This window comes from Rhinolophus hipposideros, assembly GCF_964194185.1.
Source record: "Rhinolophus hipposideros genome assembly, chromosome: X".
Taxonomy (NCBI): domain Eukaryota; kingdom Metazoa; phylum Chordata; class Mammalia; order Chiroptera; family Rhinolophidae; genus Rhinolophus; species Rhinolophus hipposideros.
The window spans coordinates 121,300,157-121,321,842 of NC_138046.1; the positions used below are offsets into that span (position 1 = coordinate 121,300,157).

At 39.7% G+C, this 21,686-nt stretch overlaps 1 protein-coding gene across 3 annotated transcripts in view; it reads left to right on the top strand.

Moving 5' to 3' along the window:
• ARHGAP6 (Rho GTPase activating protein 6) overlaps positions 1–21,686 on the top strand; it is a 489,998-nt gene that overhangs the window by 441,176 nt on the left and 27,136 nt on the right. For all 3 annotated transcript variants that reach the window (XM_081042159.1, XM_081042160.1, XM_081042161.1), the window contains exons 5-9: positions 124–319; positions 5,684–5,739; positions 8,234–8,384; positions 9,402–9,550; positions 15,893–16,072. In XM_081042159.1, the coding sequence (XP_080898285.1) occupies positions 124–319; positions 5,684–5,739; positions 8,234–8,384; positions 9,402–9,550; positions 15,893–16,072 (732 nt within the window). The remainder of the gene's footprint in view (positions 1–123; positions 320–5,683; positions 5,740–8,233; positions 8,385–9,401; positions 9,551–15,892; positions 16,073–21,686) is intronic.

A 21,686-nucleotide genomic window follows, 5' to 3' on the forward strand; every position in this document is an offset into this window, starting at 1 on the left:
GCAGTATTATTTCAAGTGTGATAAATAATCCTAGGCAAAAGTATTTATTGGATGGCATCTGAGGGAAGCTGTTTTGATTTTTTCTGTCTGGACTCTTTGTTCATGTCTATGTGTAATTTGCAGGGTGCAATGTCAGTGGATTCTATCACAGATCTTGATGATAATCAGTCTCGACTGCTTGAAGCTTTACAACTCTCCTTGCCGGCTGAGGCTCAAAATAAAAAAGAAAAAGCCAGAGATAAGAAACTCAGTCTGAATCCTATTTACAGACAGGTCCCCAGGCTGGTGGATAGCTGCTGTCAACATCTAGAAAAACATGGTAAGCAGACTTGTCTGTCAGCGAGCAAGTACTAAAGACTTTCATTGGTTCAAGCATCATTCATTTAAGCACCGATTTTAATTCTGTGTTCATTTGCTCAAACTCTGGGCCAAAGTTTCCTCTGTGAAGATAGTTGAGTGTTTGCTTAAGAGATTACTGGGCTAACCAAGATTTGGGGGACAAAGATGTACTCGATGGCATTCAGACTGCCCAGATCCCAAGAGTCCTCAGAAGTGACCCTGGAGGTCAAGCAGTTTAGGGGAGGGGTAGATCTGTTGGACTGAGTCTGTCCCCAGAGCCCCCTTCAAACAGAGCAGAGCCACTTTTATCTTTTTTGTACTCTGAAGTTACTCATAAGGCTTCCTTTAAAAAATAAGAGTCCAGCTTCTTTAAAAAAAAGATTTGAAAACCATTCCTTAAGTGAAGTGAAAATACATAGGTTTTGACAACAGGTTTCTGTATTGCTATTTGCATTTTTGTGGAAGGTTGTCCATTTAAAATTTCTTCAGATAACCCTTTTGGCGACTCAGTTCCAGTCAACATGTTGACTTCAAAATATTGTACATTTCTTTAAAACTGTAACTCAGATTTAGACTTGGCTCATCAAACTGCCATTTCCATAATGTAAATTTGTTTGCTATGATGTTAGTATGCAATTTGTGGACATAAGAAAAGTTTCTTAATTGCTTCCTTACCATAAAAATAGTATGCTCATTGTAATAAAGAAAAAAAGAAATAAAACAGCAAAGAAAATTCTGAGGCTATTATGTACACCAAACATAACTACCTTTAACATTCTCATTTACTTCTTTCTAATAAAAATGGGACTTTATTAAAAAATTATTAAGGATATATCTAAGTCTTTTCATCAACTCATTATATCTGGAAATCACTTGATAAAATATGGGTGAATTAATTGATGTGTATTGAAATTTTACTGGTATATACAAAACTTTAATATATGTATGTGTGTATGTGTATGTGTGTGTATGTATTTATCTATCTGTCTCTTCTCCTTGGAAGGTAAACTGGAGGTCAAGGAAAAGGTCTTAGTCATTTTGATTTCTCAAGATTAACACAATGTAGATGTTCAATAAATATTGTTTGAACAGAATTGTTTTTAAAGATAGCTTAGCAACTAAAGGGTTCAGTACTGTGAATATGTAAATTCAGCCTCAATTTCAATATGAGGCAGAAAAAGAAGACACATACTTTTACAGTTATATTTTTCCCTATAAAGTATGTAGACAGTGAACTGTGAGCATTTTAAAGAATTCTAAACAAGAAAATCCTACTCCAGTCATGCAAAAATCCAGTGCCAGTTTGAGTAATTGCTTTTGGGAAAGAAAATTCGGTATGCCTTCTGATTTTCTTTTTGAAAATAATGTATAATTTGTAAAATAGCATTTCCTTTAAGCTTACTGTTATTCAACATAGTATTGGAAGTCCTAGCCAGAGCAATCAGACAAGAGATAAAAGGTTGGGAATAAAGAAGTTAAATTGTCACCTTTTTGCAGATGACATGATGCTATATATAGAAAACCCTAAAGACTCCACCAAAAAGCTATTAGAAACAATAAATGAATACAGTAAAGTTCCTGGCTACGAAATCAATGTACAAAAATCCATTGCATTCCTATATACTAACAACGAAATTTCAGAAAAAAGAAATTAAGGAACACACACACACACAAAAAAAAACAGGACAGTTGACTTTCTTGTTTTGGAATAATTAAAATGCAGTTTAGGGCCTAAAGGAAACAAAGTAATGTGGGTGATCTTTCAAGGCCCCGATTCTGTTCCAGGTTTTTATGGTGTTTAGACCAAAAGGCTCCAGAAAACTAAGAGACATGTTCAAAATCAAACAGATATAAGCTTGGTCACTTTAAACCAATGAATAAAGAGCAAGCAGCAAAAAACAATTCTTTCATAAGACTTTATTTGCCAGTTTTTGAGATGGGTAACAAACAGTTTGATTCATGTTAGCCTTATAAGCATTTATCAAATATCTTTTCATTCTCTCCAAGATTGGTGTCGGACAATTATCTACACTCCATCTATATTTGTGTACATTCCCCTTCCCCACTTAGATTACACCCCAATGCTGTCTATACTATTAGGTCAAAATTCCTTAACATCCTCAATTTCCCACACATTTCAAACACAAACCAAAAAAGCCCAGACAATGTAATGGAGAATCAAATTCTGTTATAATTCTGAGATTTAGGCTGATTTTAGGGTGGAGCTTCCTGCTTATTATGCCTGCCCTCATTACTTGAATTCCCTAAGCCTGAGATTCAGGCACTCTGGGTCTAGTTTTCATTTCAGTTTCTGATGAAAAGGAGAGAAAGGTGATCATGTCAATTTCTGGGACAGGACACAGAAAGGTCACGTTTCTTTGCCAGATCTATGCCTTCTTTTTATGTACACCTGTTTTTATCGGTGACTGTCTTAAGTCCAAGTTACTGAATGCCTAGACTGTATCTTCTCTTTGAGGAAAATCACTGTGATGATTATGTCAGAGAACAGTATTGGCTGTCTGAAGAGTGCCATTTGCTCTACCTAAAAAAACGCAAATCAATAAAAAATAATGTTTAAAACTTAAAATAGATTATAATCAGTTGCGATACATACAAATTATAGCAATCGATCACTAACTAGTTTTTTTTTTTTTAATCACTGTCATTTTTCCTGAGTGGAAAAGTACTATAATTGAGGAAATAATGTCTTAGAAATGGGCATTTCGGAACAGCCTGGAGGAATTCAACCAAAGAGTTCCACCTGTGTCAAAACTGCCCTTAAGTGATGTCTCACTTACATAAAAACGTCAACTATTGGGAAACCATCAGAAAATAAGAAAATAAATGTGGCTCAAATTAAAATTGCTGAGACCTACTATTATATGAAAATGTTCTGTTTTGCACAAAGAAGGCTCACTCAGTTCATTGAGGGCCTATTTCTCCTTTTATATAATAGTCGATGCCAGATATGATTCTGAGTATTTTATCATCATGAAGTAATTCGAGTCATTGTATAACTTTTGAGGTAGATCCTTATTATGCTCATTTTGCAGATGATGAAATCGAATTCTGGATTTGATTATAATGGCTTGATTATCTTGTTTTCAAGCTCCCAGAGAAGTAGAAGCGATAAATTAGTCTGGGAGTTGGACTCAGTTATGAGGCAGACACATTGATAGCAGCACCAAGGAGAGAACAGAAGTCATTTGAACACAGATACAAAGCAAAATCCCACTCAAGAGCCGAGCACCAAGATAAGTAGCCTCTCACCATAACGGTGTCAAATTACTCTGGAAATTTGGGACACCACTTATAAGATACAGAAATGATCATTGGTGTTCTTATAGATGTTATCTTTTCTAACTGAAAAACCCTGGAAAAACAACTAAAAAAGCCTTAACGCATAATGTGGCAAGACCCTAAAGTAAATATGCAAAAAGATATCCATTTCCTATGTAAGAGCAATAACCAGTTACGTACTATAACGATAAAATAATTCATTCATATTAATATCAAAAATATAATATACCTGTAATAATATCTGTAATAAGAAGTAAGAAACTTCTTTGAAGAAAACTGCAAAGCTCTACCGAGAGACATAAAACACGACTTAAGCAAATGAAGATGTTTACTTTGTTTCTGGATGGAAAGAAATAATGTTATAAAGATTTAAATTTTTTCCAATTTAATTATATACTGTACCAGTCAGACCTTTTTCAGTGGCAAGAGAGAGGAACCTAGATAAAACTAGATTAAGTAAATCACCCTCCCCCAAATCCTATTTACGTAGGGCAAGTCTGAGTACTTACTATATCCAGACTCAGGCACAGCTGGATCCAGGATTCAAATGATGCCATGCATGCGTAAGTCTGCTGGCTTTACTCTCAGACCAGCTCTCTTCATGTGGTACAGAATGGCCACTGGCTGCTCCAATCCGGCTTCATCCTCCTAAGTGATTATCCCCAATGAAGAGGAAACGAGCCACCAATGAAAGAAGCAATGTAGCTAATGATTATCAGTGGCCATGATTAATGGTTGGCATAGGAAAAGAAGAGCCACTCCATGGTTCTGTGCCCCCGAAGGAAATACCTCATATCTCTTGGGAAGTGCTCCCATAAACCAAACCTGAACCGGAGAAAACTCTGGCTCAAACTCTCTCTTTAGCATAAATAATGGGGAGAGAGCAACATAAAATGACACCACGGAGTGTCCAAATCCAGCCGGTGGGGAAGTCTATTGCGGAACACCAATGCTCTTTCTTCATCAAACCAATTCTGAAGGGATGTATGCGTTCAGAGACTAAAAGGCACATTGACCACTCCCAGTTTCTGAACTTCTGTGAATGTTGTCTGGAAATCTAATGACATTAAGGAGCTAATTGGAATTTCTAATGTGAGATCGTGATGACATTTGTTTATTTTAACAGACCTAATTTTTTAGAGCAGGGTCACTCAGCCTCGGTGCTACTGACATTTGGGGCTGGATAATTCTTTTTTATGCATTGACCCTATAATCCCACTTCTAGGACATGATCCTAAGAAAATCAGAAATGTGAACTAAGACCTATGTACAGAGTTGTTCATAATAGGGTCATTTATAATACAAAACAAGTGCGTGTGTGTTCGGGGTAGCTATATGCCATGCACAGGGGAATATGAAGTGACCTGTAACACATTCATACAATACAGTATTTTGCATTCATTTTAAATGACATTTCCAAGGAATTTTTACTGGCATAAAAATCCTTGTGGCATAATATTGAGTGAAAACAGTAGTATTCTCTCTCTCTATCTATAGATAGATAGATAGATGATAGATAGATAGATAGATAGATATAGATAATGGATATGGATAAAAAGAAACCAAGCTATTAAGAGTGATTATTTCTCCTTAATGTATTTTTCAAAGTATATTATTTTTTATGTTTTTCTGCATTTTATAGATTTTCTTTCATAAGTACCCATTTTAATTATGATCAGGAAAACCAGAAATGTCTATTTTAAAAGTTGATAAAGACCTAAACATCCACATAAAATTCATGTTTAAGTAATTATCCTGAATAATGAGAGAAATTGGTACATTATGTTTCTCACATGGTGGAAATACATGTCACCTGAAAACATTTTCATCAGGAATGTCCACCATCAAATGCTACTGCTGCTATAGAGTGACCTGTAGGTTCCCAGAGAAGAGAGCGGGGGGGATAAATAAGCTTTCGTGCATGCAGTCAAGTTCCGATTGCCCTGTGTATTGTAACCCAGTGATGGCCTTCTGTTCTAGTTTCATTTCCTGCAGAGTTTCAAGGCATCAAACAGGATTGTTGATTTTGTTTGCTTATTTGCAGGTCTCCAGACAGTGGGAATATTCCGAGTTGGAAGCTCAAAAAAGAGAGTGAGACAAGTAAGTGAAAAGTGAAGATTATATTGTCCGTTTCACTGACTTTTAATTGAATGACCCCATGCCAAGTTCAAGCTTATGCAAATTCATTTCTAAATAGCTTTTCTGTACCCTCCCACCAATTATAGTATAATTGAGTCCCAAGAGGTAAAAGGCAACAACTCAGAAGCTCAAAAATGTTGCAATCAAGTTAGGATCAAACACTTAAAAGCAAAACATCCAGACATGTCTATGGCATGTGCAGGCAAACAAAATTTATAAATATCTATTTATAAATATTTTATTGAAACCTTAAAAGCAGGAGATTCAGAGAGTACCTAATAAGTAAGTGATAAGAAATAACAATTGTATAGCACCCATTTTTACTAAAATGCAGTGTGAACAATGCCATTAATATTCTCTTCATAGAAGATTCTATGTTTATAGCTTTACTTTCTCGAAAATAAATAACTCTTATGAAATTTCCATAGAATCATTGGTCCCCATTCATTTTTTATATAGGGACTGTACCCTTGGTTTCCTTCAGCACTGTGCTAACATTCTCACAACAGAAGTTTGATATTAGAGCTACAACAATAGGTCCTTATGACCAGGCAGGTATCTGTGTTCATGATGGCTTCACGAAAGCAAACCGTCCTTTGAGAAAAGAATTCATTTGTTGGCATAAAGAAAATGAAAATGTTATTTTCCCTTTGTTGGTTCCAGGAGAAAGAAATAAGGAACTCAAAAATGAAGCCAAATCAAAATAGTTTTTAGTTAGAGGAAGGTGAACAAATGACATTCGTTCATATTATTGAAACTAACTGAAATAAATGCCTCCTCATTTATCTTTTTTGTTATGATAAGAGGAGCTTTCAAAAGAAGTATGTTTTCTGTTTGGTTTATTGGCTGGTTTTTATTTTTAATAGTCACGCAAGAGACTATCGAACTCCATTCACAACAGGACTCTCAGGAAAAAAAAGACCTCATAGTGACATTTCTTAAGCTTCTCACCTGTGCAGAATTGGAGAATATTTTCACAAACATTATCTCATTGAACTCACCCACCAGCTGTAAAAGTAACCTCTTTCAACCACTTCTTTTGAGGATTAGAGAGATTAAGAAACTGAAGTCAAGATCACACAATTTAGCCAGTGTTAACTTCAAGACCAGTGTTAAATTCAAGATCATGCAATTTAGACCAAGCTCTTTCCCCAGTCCATTCTTTCTGCACGTGTGTGTGCTCAGAAAAGAAACAGGTGTGTTTGAATGATCACAAGTAGGAGTGGCACCAGTGGAAGTCTTCCTTCTGGCTGCCTGATGCCCACTAATGAGAAATTGCCTGGAATCGATGGGCAATTCATGACAGTAAGGGGCATTCTCATCAGATGAAGAGGTGGTGAGTGTCAGAAATGACTTGCCAGTTATATCTGGATCCAGCAAAGGAAAACCTTTGCATGGAGATCATCTAATAAAAATGTACTTAGTGCTTATTTAGACTTAGATTTCAGGTATGAGATATGCTGTAACTCACCAGGTTGTCTTGTTGTGGCCCTTCTTAGTACCAACACTTTTTCTTCAAAATAATTGCCACAGTATTAAGAGTTAATTAATCATTTGTGGGTTACCAATTTGTGACCTGTGTCTCTATCAGCTTGAGAGCTGGAGGAAGGGAAGGATTTTGCCTCTTTATTTGTCACCATGGGCCTAGTACACAGGAAGTGTGCAGCACATCTTTGTTGGACAAATGGGTGATGAATGATTGAACACGTGAATGCTTACAGAAGTTTACTGCGTAGAGTAGATTCATGAACTCACGTAATTATTTCTGCAGCACAGAACAATACATAAGAGAAGCTGAGCTGTCAGTGATGAAAGTAGGGTGGCAGAATTATGACTCCCCTCTTCTTGCTATTGTGTTTTTGTGCTGCTATAAATGCTAATAAACCTAATATAATGATTTGAGGCAGGGAATCCTTGTGGAAATTGTTAATAAGGGTACTTTGACAAGTCTAAGCCAGCTCTTATTTAGTTATTGTCGTCTTTCAAGCCTTAGTCACGAATGGCTCATCAGGGTTTTTAATTTCATTGTTTGCAGAAAAATCTCTTTGCCTTCTTGTTGAGTATTTCTCTAGGATGTCAACATTCGAACATGGTAGGATTGCTGACATGCAAAACATCTGTATAATAGATTAATTCCTCCCTCCCACATTTATAGTTGACCTAACCCCTTAGCTCTTCCTCCCAACCTTCCAGGTGTTGTTAATAAGCCCTTCTGCTTGCATCATTAATAGTAAACCCACAGATACTTTAATTTAATAATGCATTGAAAATATGTCTATAGTCATGGCTAGGTGGCATAGACTCTGTAGACCAAGGTGACATGTTGCGTGCTTCTCCTACTTGGGTCTGCGTCAACTTAATACCAGATGCTGCAAGTCACAGCACTTGTTTTGCTGGGCACTGAACGTAAAGGTATGGCGTTATGAGATTGCCACTTGAACCGTTATTTTTCCAGTTACGCGAGGAATTTGACCGTGGTGTTGATGTCTCTCTGGAGGAAGAGCACAGCGTTCATGATGTGGCTGCCTTGTTGAAGGAGTTCCTGAGGGACATGCCGGACCCCCTTCTCACCAGGGAGCTGTACACAGCTTTCATCAATACTCTCTGTGCGTAATACAGCCATTAGTAGGAACATGTCCTTGAATTACCGGATGTCCAGCTCACTCATCAAAACCTTGTACATGTGTTTCCAGATAACGTTTTTGGTCCTTATTTATTGGTCTCTAATGAGTGGGCTATTTGGGGAATTTTCTGAAATTTACCCTGGGGAGAATTAGCAAGAAGAAAGTTGCAAGAGAACAAAGGGAAGTAACGAAGAAGAATTTGGGATGCTTTCAGATGACCCTAGGACAGTAGAAAGTGCTTTGAAGTAAGAGCAAGAGTTCACATTGACTCTGTGCCTAAAAATGAGTTTTTGCATTTCTGGTATAAGGAAGGAGGGAGCCGTAGGAATCCAGAGTAAGAAAAGGGGGACAGGCAACATTTCAGGGAAGCAGGATGGCATAGCCCAGTGCCAGGACTGTCATTGTGGCTGCTTCAGAGCCATGGAGGAGAAAAGGAGGAGGACTAGGCCAGAGCTGTGTCAGCCTCCATGTATTTTTTCCTCCAACGCTACAATTCCAATAGGATTAAAAACGAGAGAGAAGACACTGCGGACGTACTGTGTCTGGGTTATGGCCAACAAAAGTCCCTTGTATATTGCTCAACAGAAAGGGCCTCAAATCTGTTTTTAAGAACACAAATTTTAAAATGTTCACTAAATTCTCCGTCATTGTTAGTCAATATTTACTAAAAATTAAAAACTGCAATCCATAAATGATGTGTAATCCAGGGAACGGAGGGAGGAGAAAGTAAGGGAAATTAAATTACCTTTCTAATCTGGATTCTAGTGCTTTTTCTAGATGTAACATTTCCCCAGGTCTACTTTTTATATCCTTCATAGAAACTTGCTGCCACATTGCTAAATCAATGGGAGAGTAAATGGAGGAATAAAACGTGATTTGCCTCGATAATCCCTTTCTGAACACAGTTGAGAGGGGGCCTCTTCTTTGAGCCCCCTCAAAGAAGAATCGCATGAGCCCCCATGTTTACTTACTTAGTGTACCTCTTTTTGCCTTGCTTAGTGTTGCAGCCAGAGGAACAGCTGGGCACCTTGCAGCTCCTCATCTACCTTCTACCTCCCTGCAACTGCGACACGCTCCACCGCCTCCTACAGTTCCTGTCCATCGTGGCCAGGCACGCCAATGACAACGTCAGCAAAGATGGGCAAGAGGTATGCACCCTTCTGCGGCAGTAGACGCTGTGACTCCTCCTTTTTCCTATTTTGAAAGGGCAAACCATCAATTTGGTTAAACCTTTCACCTGGAGGAAATGACACCTCCCCTTTCCCGACCGATCTGTCTATGTAGGAAGAAGAACTAATGCAAGGTTTTCTCTGGAGGGACAGTTCCTAAGACCGCATAGGCCACTAACCTGCTATGTTTCAAGGATGCTTCTAAATAAGGCTGTAATTTTCCATAATGATGCTTTACCCCGAGACCTCGAGTTTCCATTTGTGTGAAGAAGACAAACAGTGAGCTACAGAGGTGCTTACAATCATGAAAAAATGGAGTCATGGAGATGGGGGGAGATTGCTGTCCTTGTAATTCATTTGTTCTTCCTCTTTAACTTGGAGCCCAAATGTGATGTCACCTCTTTATTCTTCCAGTTTGTTCCGGGAGCTCCCATCTGCCCTATAGGTTAAAGTCTCTAGTACCTTCTTTTTGAGAGGTCCTTTCTCTCTTTAACAGCCCCTCCCCCAAATATGGACTGGCTTAGTGCAATGAAAGGTTAGTCCTGTTTGCAAACCAGGTATAGAGGGAACTAGAAGGTGTGCTCTGCTGACCATTACCATGCATCTCGATGCCACATGGTGCCAACTGCTAAATTCCCATGGACCCTTTTGGGATGTTCTTGTTGGACCTGGTGCCCACTCAGGCCCTAGTGCGACCACCCTATCTGAGGTTTTAGGCTCCGGTTTGCTTTGGCCACACTCATCCATTTCAAGGCAATTTTAGGTTTCACCCTTGGATGAAGGAAATGCTGGCCTCAATTTTAGGTGATGTTTTATTAATACCTATTTAATCTTCACCTTAACAAGAGACCTGTTTCCCTTTTTGATACCATGAAGTCAGACTTCTCCTTCACTTTGGATGCCCCAGGAGATCTCAGCCCCTTTAATATGCTAACATGCATCATAAATCAACAAGGGTGGGGGGGTCAAAGGCATTCCAAACTTAACCACAGAAACTTTAAAAAAAAATCCTTGTTAAGCAGAACTCAGCTGTATTGTAGATTCAGTTCTGTGTTTGCCAAATTTCTATCCCCAAAATCATGGTCATATATAATGTTTTCACTTTAATCCACAAAGGCAATTCTGCATTTCTTATCCTCATCCTCCCTATCAGTATGAGAATGTAAGTTTCCTGAGTTAGCCATTTATCTCTATGGTAGTTATAATTAGTGAAACCTCTGCTGGCTTCAGGTTTCAGAATATGGCACTGACAGCTTATTTCAGCAGACACAGCTCTTTGATGGATACACTATAATTCTCGTAATTGACACCCATCTAGGTGTCATCCTTTAGTGACTATAGATATAACAGAACCTGTAGAATCATCTGCCTAATCATGGGGTAAACGCAGAGCCCTGTCTGTGTTCCTAGGTATGTCAATTGCTTCTCTGACATTTTTTAAGTACTGTGTGAGAGGGAGAAAATTGGGTCTTAGGTGATTAAGACGTCATTGAGGAAAGCAGAAAGTCCAGTTGAACTCAGTCTTGCTTTTTCAGAATTTCTTTCAGTCCAAATGCAGAACGAGACTCCACTGCCTATGCCAAAGAGAAGGAAATATTCTTGGATAGGCACAAATGAAATTTAGCATGCTAAAGTACTAGCTACCATTTTTGTATCTCCTACCATGTCCCAGCTATGTGCTAGGGGCTTTATACATTGTGGTTAATCCTCCATTACACAGAGAGATACCATTATCCCTATGTTTCAGAGGTGGAAACTGAGGGCTAGAAGGGTTAAGTCACTTTCCTAGTGTCCCACAGGAAGTATCCACTTATGGTTTTGCATTTGTGCATTTCACAACTCTGGGGAAGGTGCCATGTACCTCAGTCACTGTAGATATGCAGTTATCAGGACAATGTCCCAGCAGGAGGCAGTGAAATATCTTTAGAAAGGGGCTCCTTTTTCTAAGTCCCATGAAGTTGTCATGTTGGATAGTGGTCGGGTCAGCCCTGTGGGTAGTAAAGTTCCAGCTGTGCCTCAAACCCAAACCAATCTAACTTACTAAGAACAAAAATATAGAATAGGAAGTAGGAAAGGCCTACTAGTCTAGTTCAGGTTTTAGTTCAGGTTTTCCCAGCCTCCATATGATTGACATTTGGGACTAGGTAATTCTTTGTACTGGGAGCTACCCTGTGTATTGTGGGATGGTTAACAGCATCCCTGGCCTCTACTCACTTGATGCCAGTAGCAGATCCTCCCCACCCCCACCCTAGTTGCAACAACCAAAAGTGTCTCTAGACACTGCCAAGTATCCTGTGGGGGCTGGGAACAGGGCAAAATCACTCCTAGCTGAGAGCACTTGGTAGCTTTATAACTCACTATCCATAGGTTCTTGGAGAAATCTATTCACCTTCCTGAACCTGAGTTTCCATATCTAAACTTTGGGATTACAAATTCTTCAACTGGCACTGCACAATGGTTGGGAAGACTAATTACTACAAAGAATATGAAAATATCCTGATAACAGCAAAGCTGTACAAGGAAACAAGAGGTTACAAGGGTTTCTATTATAGAGAGTCTTGACTTACACCTTGAATCAAAATGAAGGATTCGGAACTAAAATTAAAGCACCAGGGGAAATATGAGGAGAGCATTGCTTCTGTGAAATGGTTACAGGAAAGCAAGTAGCCCATGCAGCCATCTTGGATTGGAGTAAAGGCTACGAAGTGGAAAAGTACTGGTGAGGTATGAGGGAAGATTGACCTATGTTCATAGAGTAATGAATGTCTCAGTAAAGAAGTAGGTGGTTGGTTCTTTTAAGCCCTTTGGAAGGGTTCTACTAAGGTGGTATAATCCATGTTATAGATTGGTTAGAGACAGGGAAAGAATAAGTTAGGAAGCTTTTGTATGAATAGCAATGTGGAACACAGCAATTCACATTAAAAATATTTCCATGTAAGAATGGCCTTGCTTTTTGAGTCATGTATGCCCTGGGCACCTACCCTGAGTTCTTCTAAACCAGTGAGTGCTGTTCAGGAATTTTCTAATTACTCTTCCTGGATGCTGTGACATCGAGGAGGTGGAGGTGGCAGGACTTGAGGCAAATGTAGAATTAGGGAGTGCAGTGCAGAGTCACTGCTCAACTTCAGAGAAGAAGTGATGAACATGGGCCAGGAGAGTTAGGAATGGCTTCATGGAGGAGACTGAATTTAAACTACACATCAAAGAGTGTATAGGAATGAAGTAAAAGGTGTGTAGGGATTGAATAAACAGATCAAATAAGCCCTGCATAGAGATGGGAGTTAGCTGAAAACCCCTTCTGGTAGAAGTTAAGAGTAGAGGGATAGGAATGAGAGAGGTTCTTGTTTATTATTTTTTCAGTTGTTTTGGCATGAGCGGGTAGAGAATACAGAATGGGCAGACGGGAATGAGCAAAAATTAAACTGGACAATATGATCAAGAAACAAAGCAGTTTTCAAATTTTTGTCTTATCTGTTTGTTAGTTTGTGTTAGATGTGTTATCTATTTGTTGGCTAGTTGTTATGGATTGGAACATGGAAGAAAACTGAACCAGAGTGTCAAGAAGCTTGGAGGCTCCCACAGGCTCTGCCAGTGCCTTGCTACATGACCTTGTATTTATAAAATAGAGGAAGAGAAAGGAAAACAGCATTGGAGTGGGGGGTTCTGAGCTTCCTCCTTTGTTTAAGGAACATAATATTTCCCTTCTAATGGGTGCTTAAAATCCAATGTGTCATTAACTAATGGGATCTTAAAGGTTTCTAAAAGAAGAGTATGAGAAAAATTGTTGACTAGTCAATCAGTGCTTTTCTGGGGGGATAATAGTGGGATTTTATCAAATTCTGGTGTTTTTCTATCTTCTGTTTGTTTTCTTTTGTTCCATTTTGTCTAGTTTGCTATTTGCTTTGCTCCTTAGGGGAAAAAAGAAATTCCCAAAGTAAAAAAGATTTCATTTGTTCTAGAAAGAACATTACAGGGACATAATTAAAACCTCTTGAGCATTGGTTTTTCAGGTTGTCCAAGAACCCTCTGGCATTGCTTGGGAAATGTGGTGTGAATATACACTTTTTGGTGAGTTTGTAGCTAGCCTTTAGTTTTCAGAGACTATGAGGCAAAAAAGAAGTTATGAGCCAGCAAAGTAGAGGCAGGATTACTGACCTTTGAGGAGAAACATGCCTCCAGGAAGTGGGAGGTTGGCCTTGGAATTGCAGCAGGATCAGTGCCTCGCTCTCCTCACCCTGGTCCCGGCCCTGCCTTGAAACCAGTTGTTCCGTTTCCCCATTCTAGGACACAGTCTGTCACTCAAGAGTGAACAGTGGGCGGGGCGGGGCTGTGGTGAAAAAGGTGGGGCTGCCTGGAGCCAGGCCGCCAGTTTAGCTTCCACCACCTCCTGGCGCTGGGCTCTGGGTGTCACTTCCCTGTCTGTAAAAAAGGACAACGGCAGCAGCTGCTTCACGAGCTCCTAGTGAGAAAAAATGGAAACAGCCCGTGGAAAGCCCTGAGCCCAGTGACTGTACATGCTAAGCTTTTAATAATGGAGCTATTGATATTAGGTGTAGAAATGAGCTAGAATGCTTATTTTGTAGACATAAAAATTGTCCTTGAATTGGCTGGCTAATAATTAAATTATGAACTGGCCCCGAGTGCATTTTATATTCCCTAGACATAGCCATGTATATGCTGAGACATGGGGAGCGAGGGTGAAAGCTATCATGAACAAGTCTCCAGCTTAAAAAAAAAAAAAAAACAGTAAAAGAAAAACAAAACCAAACAGCGTTAACAAACCACAGCAGCGTGGTCTGCAGCTGGAATCTATGTGCAATGTTACAGACGGATTGTATTGCATTCCCAGAATAGCACCAGGAGAAGAGAGCGGAAGCAGTTCTGGATTGTCCTTGTACTAAATACTCTTTTCAAAGAAAACAAAATCTATTTGTTACTGTTTTCAAAAGGAGAAAGCCCTGATATTTCTTTAAGAGGGGAGGAGGAAGCATTCCAAACGCCTCTGAGTTCTAGAGGGATGGATTTGGAAATGGCACACATTGCATTTTATCCTTAGCCATGAATTTGCAGGAAGAGAAGTGAAAAATAAAATGAAAACCTGTCCAGTTTTATTTTATATCTGTGAAATAAAACAGAAAAAAATTAATTGGACAATCGTACATAAAGGGCACTTTCTTGAAAATTCCCAATGTTTACCACGTGAAATCATTTCACTTGGCGGCAAACCTGAAACCAGCCTCACCTTCTAAAAATAACTTCCCAGGCTGGGATTGCAGGGCCAGGTAGCCACCAGCTCAGGTCTCCACAGGACAAGGGTGGGACTCTGGAGGCTTTGTCTTGGCTGTGAATCAGGACTCTTGAATTCTATGCTGGGCACTCAGGTGCCTCTCAAAGGCTCTGCAGATCTTCCCAGGCAGAGGATCCCCACCAAACAGCCAGTTCCCATATTTATCCAGGAATTCCAAAATTTTCAATATCAATAAGAGAAATAAAAATTTGCCTAGACCGGTGATTCTCAGCCAGGGGCAATTTTGCCCCACCCGGGACATGTGACAATGACTCTCACCTGGCCCTTGCCTGCCTTTCTTGCAGACTCCTCTGCCACACCGAGCTTCCTGGGGTGCCTAAAGGTATCTGACATGTTTCTGTCTTTGCATATGGTATTCTTGCCACGGAAATTTGCCTTCTGCTCCAGCTCCTCTGCTTTTTAGCCTAGCAAACTCTGTTCTTCCTTCAAGATCTTGTGCAAATATTGCCACCTTTTTGGAATGTCCCTGGGGCCTCCAGACTTGATAGCTTCATACTTTGTACTCACTACTTGTAATTGATAAGTTGAGTTACCCTCTAGAATGTGAACACTTTAAAATAAGGACTGTGTTGTGATCATTGTCAAAAATTTTAAATAATTAGATCCATGAAAAATGCCTAGCCTATGGTAGGTGCTAAGTGGATGGATTAATGGAGAGATGATAGACTGATGGTTGAAGAGATAGATGGAGGGATGGATGGATAAATAGATAGATAGACATCAATATTTTTAAGAGCAGACAATAGAAACTGTATATAGTACCAGTTTCACAATAAATAGCTCAGAGTTGTAAAATTTTACTCAATATGCTGTTGAAATGACCACTGCACATAAGCTTCAATTCAAGATATGAAGCAAAAGGAAAATGATGGCGCACTTATGGATTCTTCCAGAGATGATATAATCCTTGCTGGAAAACAAATGGAAGGAAGAAAGGTTCTATTGATTATTGAAACACTCAGCATTTTGAAAAGCAAACATAACAATAATTCTTGTATTCTGTGCTCCTATAGGTCACTGGGAACAAAATGACATCTCTAAACTTGGCCACCATATTTGGACCCAACCTGCTGCACAAGCAGAAGTTATCAGACAAAGAATTCTTGGTCCAGAGTTCAGCCCGTGCTGAGGAGAGCACAGCCATCATTGCTGTGGTGCAGAAAATGATTGAAAATTATGAAGCCCTGTTCATGGTAGGTGGCCCTTCTTTGCAGGGCATCTCAGTGAACTGCCTATTGATTGCCTCTTGGTGGCATGATGAAACTCATGCACACTACCTTCTGGCTTACCATTCTGGTCATTTAACTCATTGGAAGCCAGGCAGTTTCGATAGGAATAGAAATTTACAACCTATGGTATCACTGTAAGTTTGTGATTCCATGTTTAAACATTCAAATTTATGATTTGAATCATAAATTTCATTTTGTTGTCCCCTAAACAACGGTCACATTTTAGAGTCATTTAATTATTCATACACACTTTCCCTGCTCAAAATATTCATAAAACTCTTCTTTTTGGAATTATATGTGGCCTTCATAAATTTATATATTCATAACCATCCTCAGAGATGGCACCTCCTTCAAGGTCAAGATTGACATTTTACCTCTTCTAGGAAGCTTCACCTGTCTTTCCTATGTCCCTCTCATGTCACTTTCCTCATATCATTTCTGTCCCTTGAACCCTATTACTGTTTTATTGATGATTATCTTAACATCGTGCTACAGTCACTTATGACTATTTCCCCTAGTATATTATAAACACATTTAAAACATGGGCTGTGCCCTTGTTATCTCCTCTCTGTATCCTCTGTACACTTTTGGAAGGCCCTTCATCTGGCAGGCACTCAATAAATATTTTTTTGATTTGTATTGAATTACCAGTTCCTGTTTTCCTTCAAAAAACTGCATTGCTTGCTCCAACTTCCCTTGAAACACTATAACAAATGCCAACACTCTTCTATTTCTGTTCACCACTCATATTGCATCTCAAAATTTACAAGAATTTTCTCTATGTTTCTTCTCCCATTTCTCTTGTCAGTGTGCAAACACTCACTATAAATCTTACCTATTCCATTAGAGCCTTTTGTGTCTTCTTCAACCAAGTGTGCTAGTTCCGTCTTTTGAATCTCCTTAACATTTTGTCTACATTTGTCAAATGCCTTGCATTAGATTTGTTTCCATACTTGTCCTATACCACTTATTTTTTATAAATTTGAGAGCCAGTCATTTGAAATCATTTCCTTCTGTGTCTTACCTATGTGAGTGTGACCAAGTAATTCAATACTCAAAAAGCAACAGCTTCAGCTTTTGTGAAATGGGAAAAATGAAAATATGACCTATTTCCTAGGGTGGTTCCCAGAATCATTTGATATGTGAAAGTATTCTGCAAACTGTAAAATTCTATGCAAATGCTAATTAATAATTAAATTAGTTGGACAACATGAGCTGGTTCAAACATCAGTACTTCAACACAATAGACATAAATATCTTGTTGACATAAAGTTCAGTCAGATGTTTGGTTGATAGCCTTCTAGCTGGTGATTTAGGGACCCCAGCTCTTTGCATCTTGAGACTCTGAAGTCCCCTAGGATTTATGGGCCAAACCTAGAAGGGACATCCATCATGTCTACTCAAATCCCATTGGCCAGAGCTCACCCACAAGCCATACTGAACTGCAAGGGAGGCTGGGAAATGCATTCCTCCTGGATGCCCAGGAGGGACAGAAAATTCATTTAGCATGGTGAAAAGTTCACTGAAGTGGAACGGTGTCTTGCTCTTCTTTGAGTCTCTGAAACACTGTCCCTGTGTTGTACATAGTAAACTCTCAAAAAATGTGGAATTAGTCATTGACTCTATATAAATTTCACACCTCAGCCAAAATCCTCATAATTAATTACATATTTGGATGAATCAAATGACTGAACTTTTCAACATTTTTATCAAGTTTTAAGTCACATATCATCTCGCCAAGTAGTCTTGGCATGACTTCATGCTCTCTGGATTTTTTTTTTTTAACAAAGTAGTCCCTTCGTCAATCTTAATTCTGTTCTCTAAATGCTATATTCTAAGCAGAGTTCTTTATATGAAACCACAAACCTTCAGACATTTCTTTTCATCTCCGATACTAACAAAACTCTTCCTGGCCTCCTTGGAAGTACAGTTGCCACCATTTTCATTGTGCTATTACTCTCCTCCCCACTTCCTGCCACCCGGACTACTAAAAACAGCAGAAGATCATCGTTTTCCACCTTTTTCAGCATTTTCCAAATCTGATCTTTGTTTGCTGTTCTCTTTTGAAATTGATGTCAAGACTTTCTTGGGTTCCCCAGTTGTGGTCTTTACTTCCCAATGAGGCCTTTCCTAGCTACCATGTCTAAAACACACCCCCATCCCCCCACACACACACCACGTATGCACAACCTCACTTTCTATTGCCTTTCCCTGCTTTTTCTCCTCAGCACTCACCCCCACCAATATAGGTTTTGACAAATTTCTCTTGTCTGTGGAGTGTTTCCCCAGCAGAATGTCGCTCCACGACAGGAAGAATTTTTATCCTTTTCCAGCTGTTTTCTTTACTGCATTATGTCTGTGCCTGATACATGGTAGAAACAAGAAATGTTGGTTGAATGAATGAATGACTCGTTGGTAGTTCTGTGACATGTGATTTCCATATTATTAATCTTTATTCCTTATACCTATGAAGAGGTTCGGGCAGGGAAGAATTAAGGATAGGTTTCTCAGAATAAGTTAAACATGAATGTAAGCATTCTCAGTCTTCTTAGAGGGACTGTGGGAATTATATATTGAGCAAAAGGGCAGTGGGGTGGGCAGAGAGGTGGGACAAAGATCCCAAGCCTGGATCAGGAAAAAGAAAACTGGCTCTGGAACCTGAAAAGTTTGCTATAGTCCTATCTTTACTATATATTAGCTATCTGACCTCACCTTCTTAGATTTCTATTGCTTTAGTTATCAGAGGACTGGGTTAGAATGAATGATTAACCAAGATCCTTTCTACTTATAAAATCTGCATGATTCTGTGCCCTACCACTGACTTCACCTCTTTTATTTCCGTAAATCACAGAGGAAAATTAACCTCATCACTTTGTAAATTCTCTTGGCATATTTTGGCATTTCAGAATCCAGTTGGTTATACCAAAGCTGGTGGCTGGTTGGCAAAGGTAGTCTGTGTGGGTGGACAAAAAGTCAACCATGTATATAGCTATTTCATTTTTTTCAGAAGCTTTCAGAGTTAGTACAATAATTTAAAATAGAACAAGGAAGGATGGAGCTAGACAGGACCTGATGGTTAAAGGTACTTAGCAGTTGTTCAGCTTCACTGTCCTTGGAGGGGTTTATGAACTCGCAAAGAAAGGTGTCGCTTCCCATTGGCATTAGAAAGGAAGACTTGTTAGAAAAGGTGGCTGTGAGTTTGTCCTTGAACGCAGAATGTACCCTGAAGGCAGTAGTTCCACAGAAGAACTGATGGAAGAGATGTGAAAACCCAGAGGCCTGGCAGGGACCCAAAGTTTGTTTTGAGTGGTAATAATGTCCTTCATTTTCTGATGCCTCTCCCAAGTGGCCAGTGTCTGAGTGAATGGAAAAGGGCAGAAAAGAACCTGGCTTTGTCCCATAATACAGAAAAAGTGCCTGGATGCAGAGGCTGACACTTGGTTCAAGAGTCTGGCCAGGACAGTCTTTTGTACCAGTTGCTCGCTTCTCAGCCACTGGGTTGGAAATCCTAGAGCTGAACATAGGTCATGATAACAGCCATCATGGTCGTTCTGTCAAAACACCAAGGCAGCAGATGGTCATAGTGCTTTTCAAACTTGAGCATGCAACGGAGGCACAAGGCAATTTGTCAGATATGCAGATTCCTGGGCCACACTCCAGAGAATCAGGTTGAGTAGCACTAGGATGGGGCCCAGGAATCTGCACTTTCTAATGAATGCCTCCAGGGCACTCTGGTCCTTTCCTAACCACACCTTGGACAGCCACATCTTGGGCAACACCCAAGACGGTGGGAATGCAATGGGCTTTGGAATGAGCTGCCCAACATCAAATCCCCCTCAGCCTTATACTTGCTCTGCGATCTTGGCCTCCTGCTTAACTTCTGTAACGTGTCATTTTCCTGTTGTAAAAAGAAAGAGGTGAAGTTACCTACTTTATAGGACTATTTTGAGAATTAGAAATGACATTTTAAGGCACTTGGGACAAGAATTGACATATACCAGGCACTCAAAAATAATCACTTCTATTACATTAAATTGATCTGATGGCTGCCCTGTCAAAGCACTTTCAGGCTTCGCTTTTGCAATGAAGCCTTTCCTAACCACCTGCTCCACACATATATACTCCTAGTCCCTTATCTTGCTCTTCTTTTTCTTTTTTCCATAGCTTTATCACCTTTTAACTCACTATAAAACTTACTTATCTATTATGCTTATTGAAACCTAACAGAGTGCAAACTTTAGGAAGGCAGGAATTTTCATGTGCTTTGTTCACTGATATTCAGAAAGTGCTTTGCAGAAAACGGGTGCTCAGTAATTATTTGTGGAATAAATACTACAACAATATATTGCTAGGAAAAAAATATATTTTTGCTGTTTGTTTTTGGTTCAGTGCCCATACCCCTTAGATTCCCTTACCATTAAATCATGACCCTCCATTTCTGATGTCAACAACAATTTAAAACTGGATGAGAAAATGACACTCTGGGGAACACAGGAATACAAAGGGATCGTGCATGTCTGGAAATGGTCACTGGTATCATTGTAAGGCGGAAAGCATTCACCGACTAACTCATTAACATATTAGTTGTTGTGAAAGTCATTGCTTCTGTAAGTGATATTGGGGAACCCAGAGAAAACTCATTGTTGTTCTTGGAATGCATAAGAGCTCCAGAGCAGAGTGGAGAAAACTGTCAGCTCATTCTAAGGGCTGATACCATAGGATTCTTCCTAAGACTTTTTTTTTTTTTTTTTTAGAAAAAAGGAAACAAGAGAAGGCACCACCCCTATGGGCTGATGAAAAGTCAGGAGTGCAGTAGAGACGTGGGAACGCCAGCGCGTTCCCACCCCACTGGTTCGTCAGCCTGAGCTAGGGACCAGCACAGCGCACGTGGGAAATTTCAAATGAGAACTACTGGGAACTAGGGTCAGAGGCTAAGATGAGGATTCCAGGCTCAGAAGCCAAGCTTTGCTTTGTGTTCTCTTCATTCCCCAACACAAATTGCATTTTCTTAAAACCTCATTAGCATGCAAAGTCAAAGGAGCAAGGCAGTAATCCAGACCATCAAACAAGAGACTGCCCCCCCAACACATCCAGATAATGAAATAGGATTTCCATTTCCTGTTTTATGTAACCACTGTTTTTGAAATAACCACTGTTTATGTGCCAGGGGATTGGCTAGTCGTTATGTACACCGTCGGCGCATCTAAATTTCACCCCCATTTCATGAGTAAGCCTAGATGATCTGCCCAAGGGATGATGCAGCAAATAAGTGAATGATTTCTGCAGCATGAGATCTCCCCATCTGGAATGGAAGGCAGGTGCTTCAGCGTGGCGTCTCAGCTGTGGAGTCCACTTGCAAAGGAAGAAAGAGAATACTTTAGCCAGCTTGAAAATGGGGAGCGAAGGAGACATCTAAGGGCATTAATCCCTCTGGACTGGTCATCACACTTAGCTGCCTGTTCAGCCCAGCAGATGGCTGCAAGGGCCAGTATGTGTCCCTGATCACCCTCGTCCCTGGCTGCAGTGACAGAGTGCATGCACTGTTGGCAACACGGACAGGTGGAGGGGAGCAGAAGCA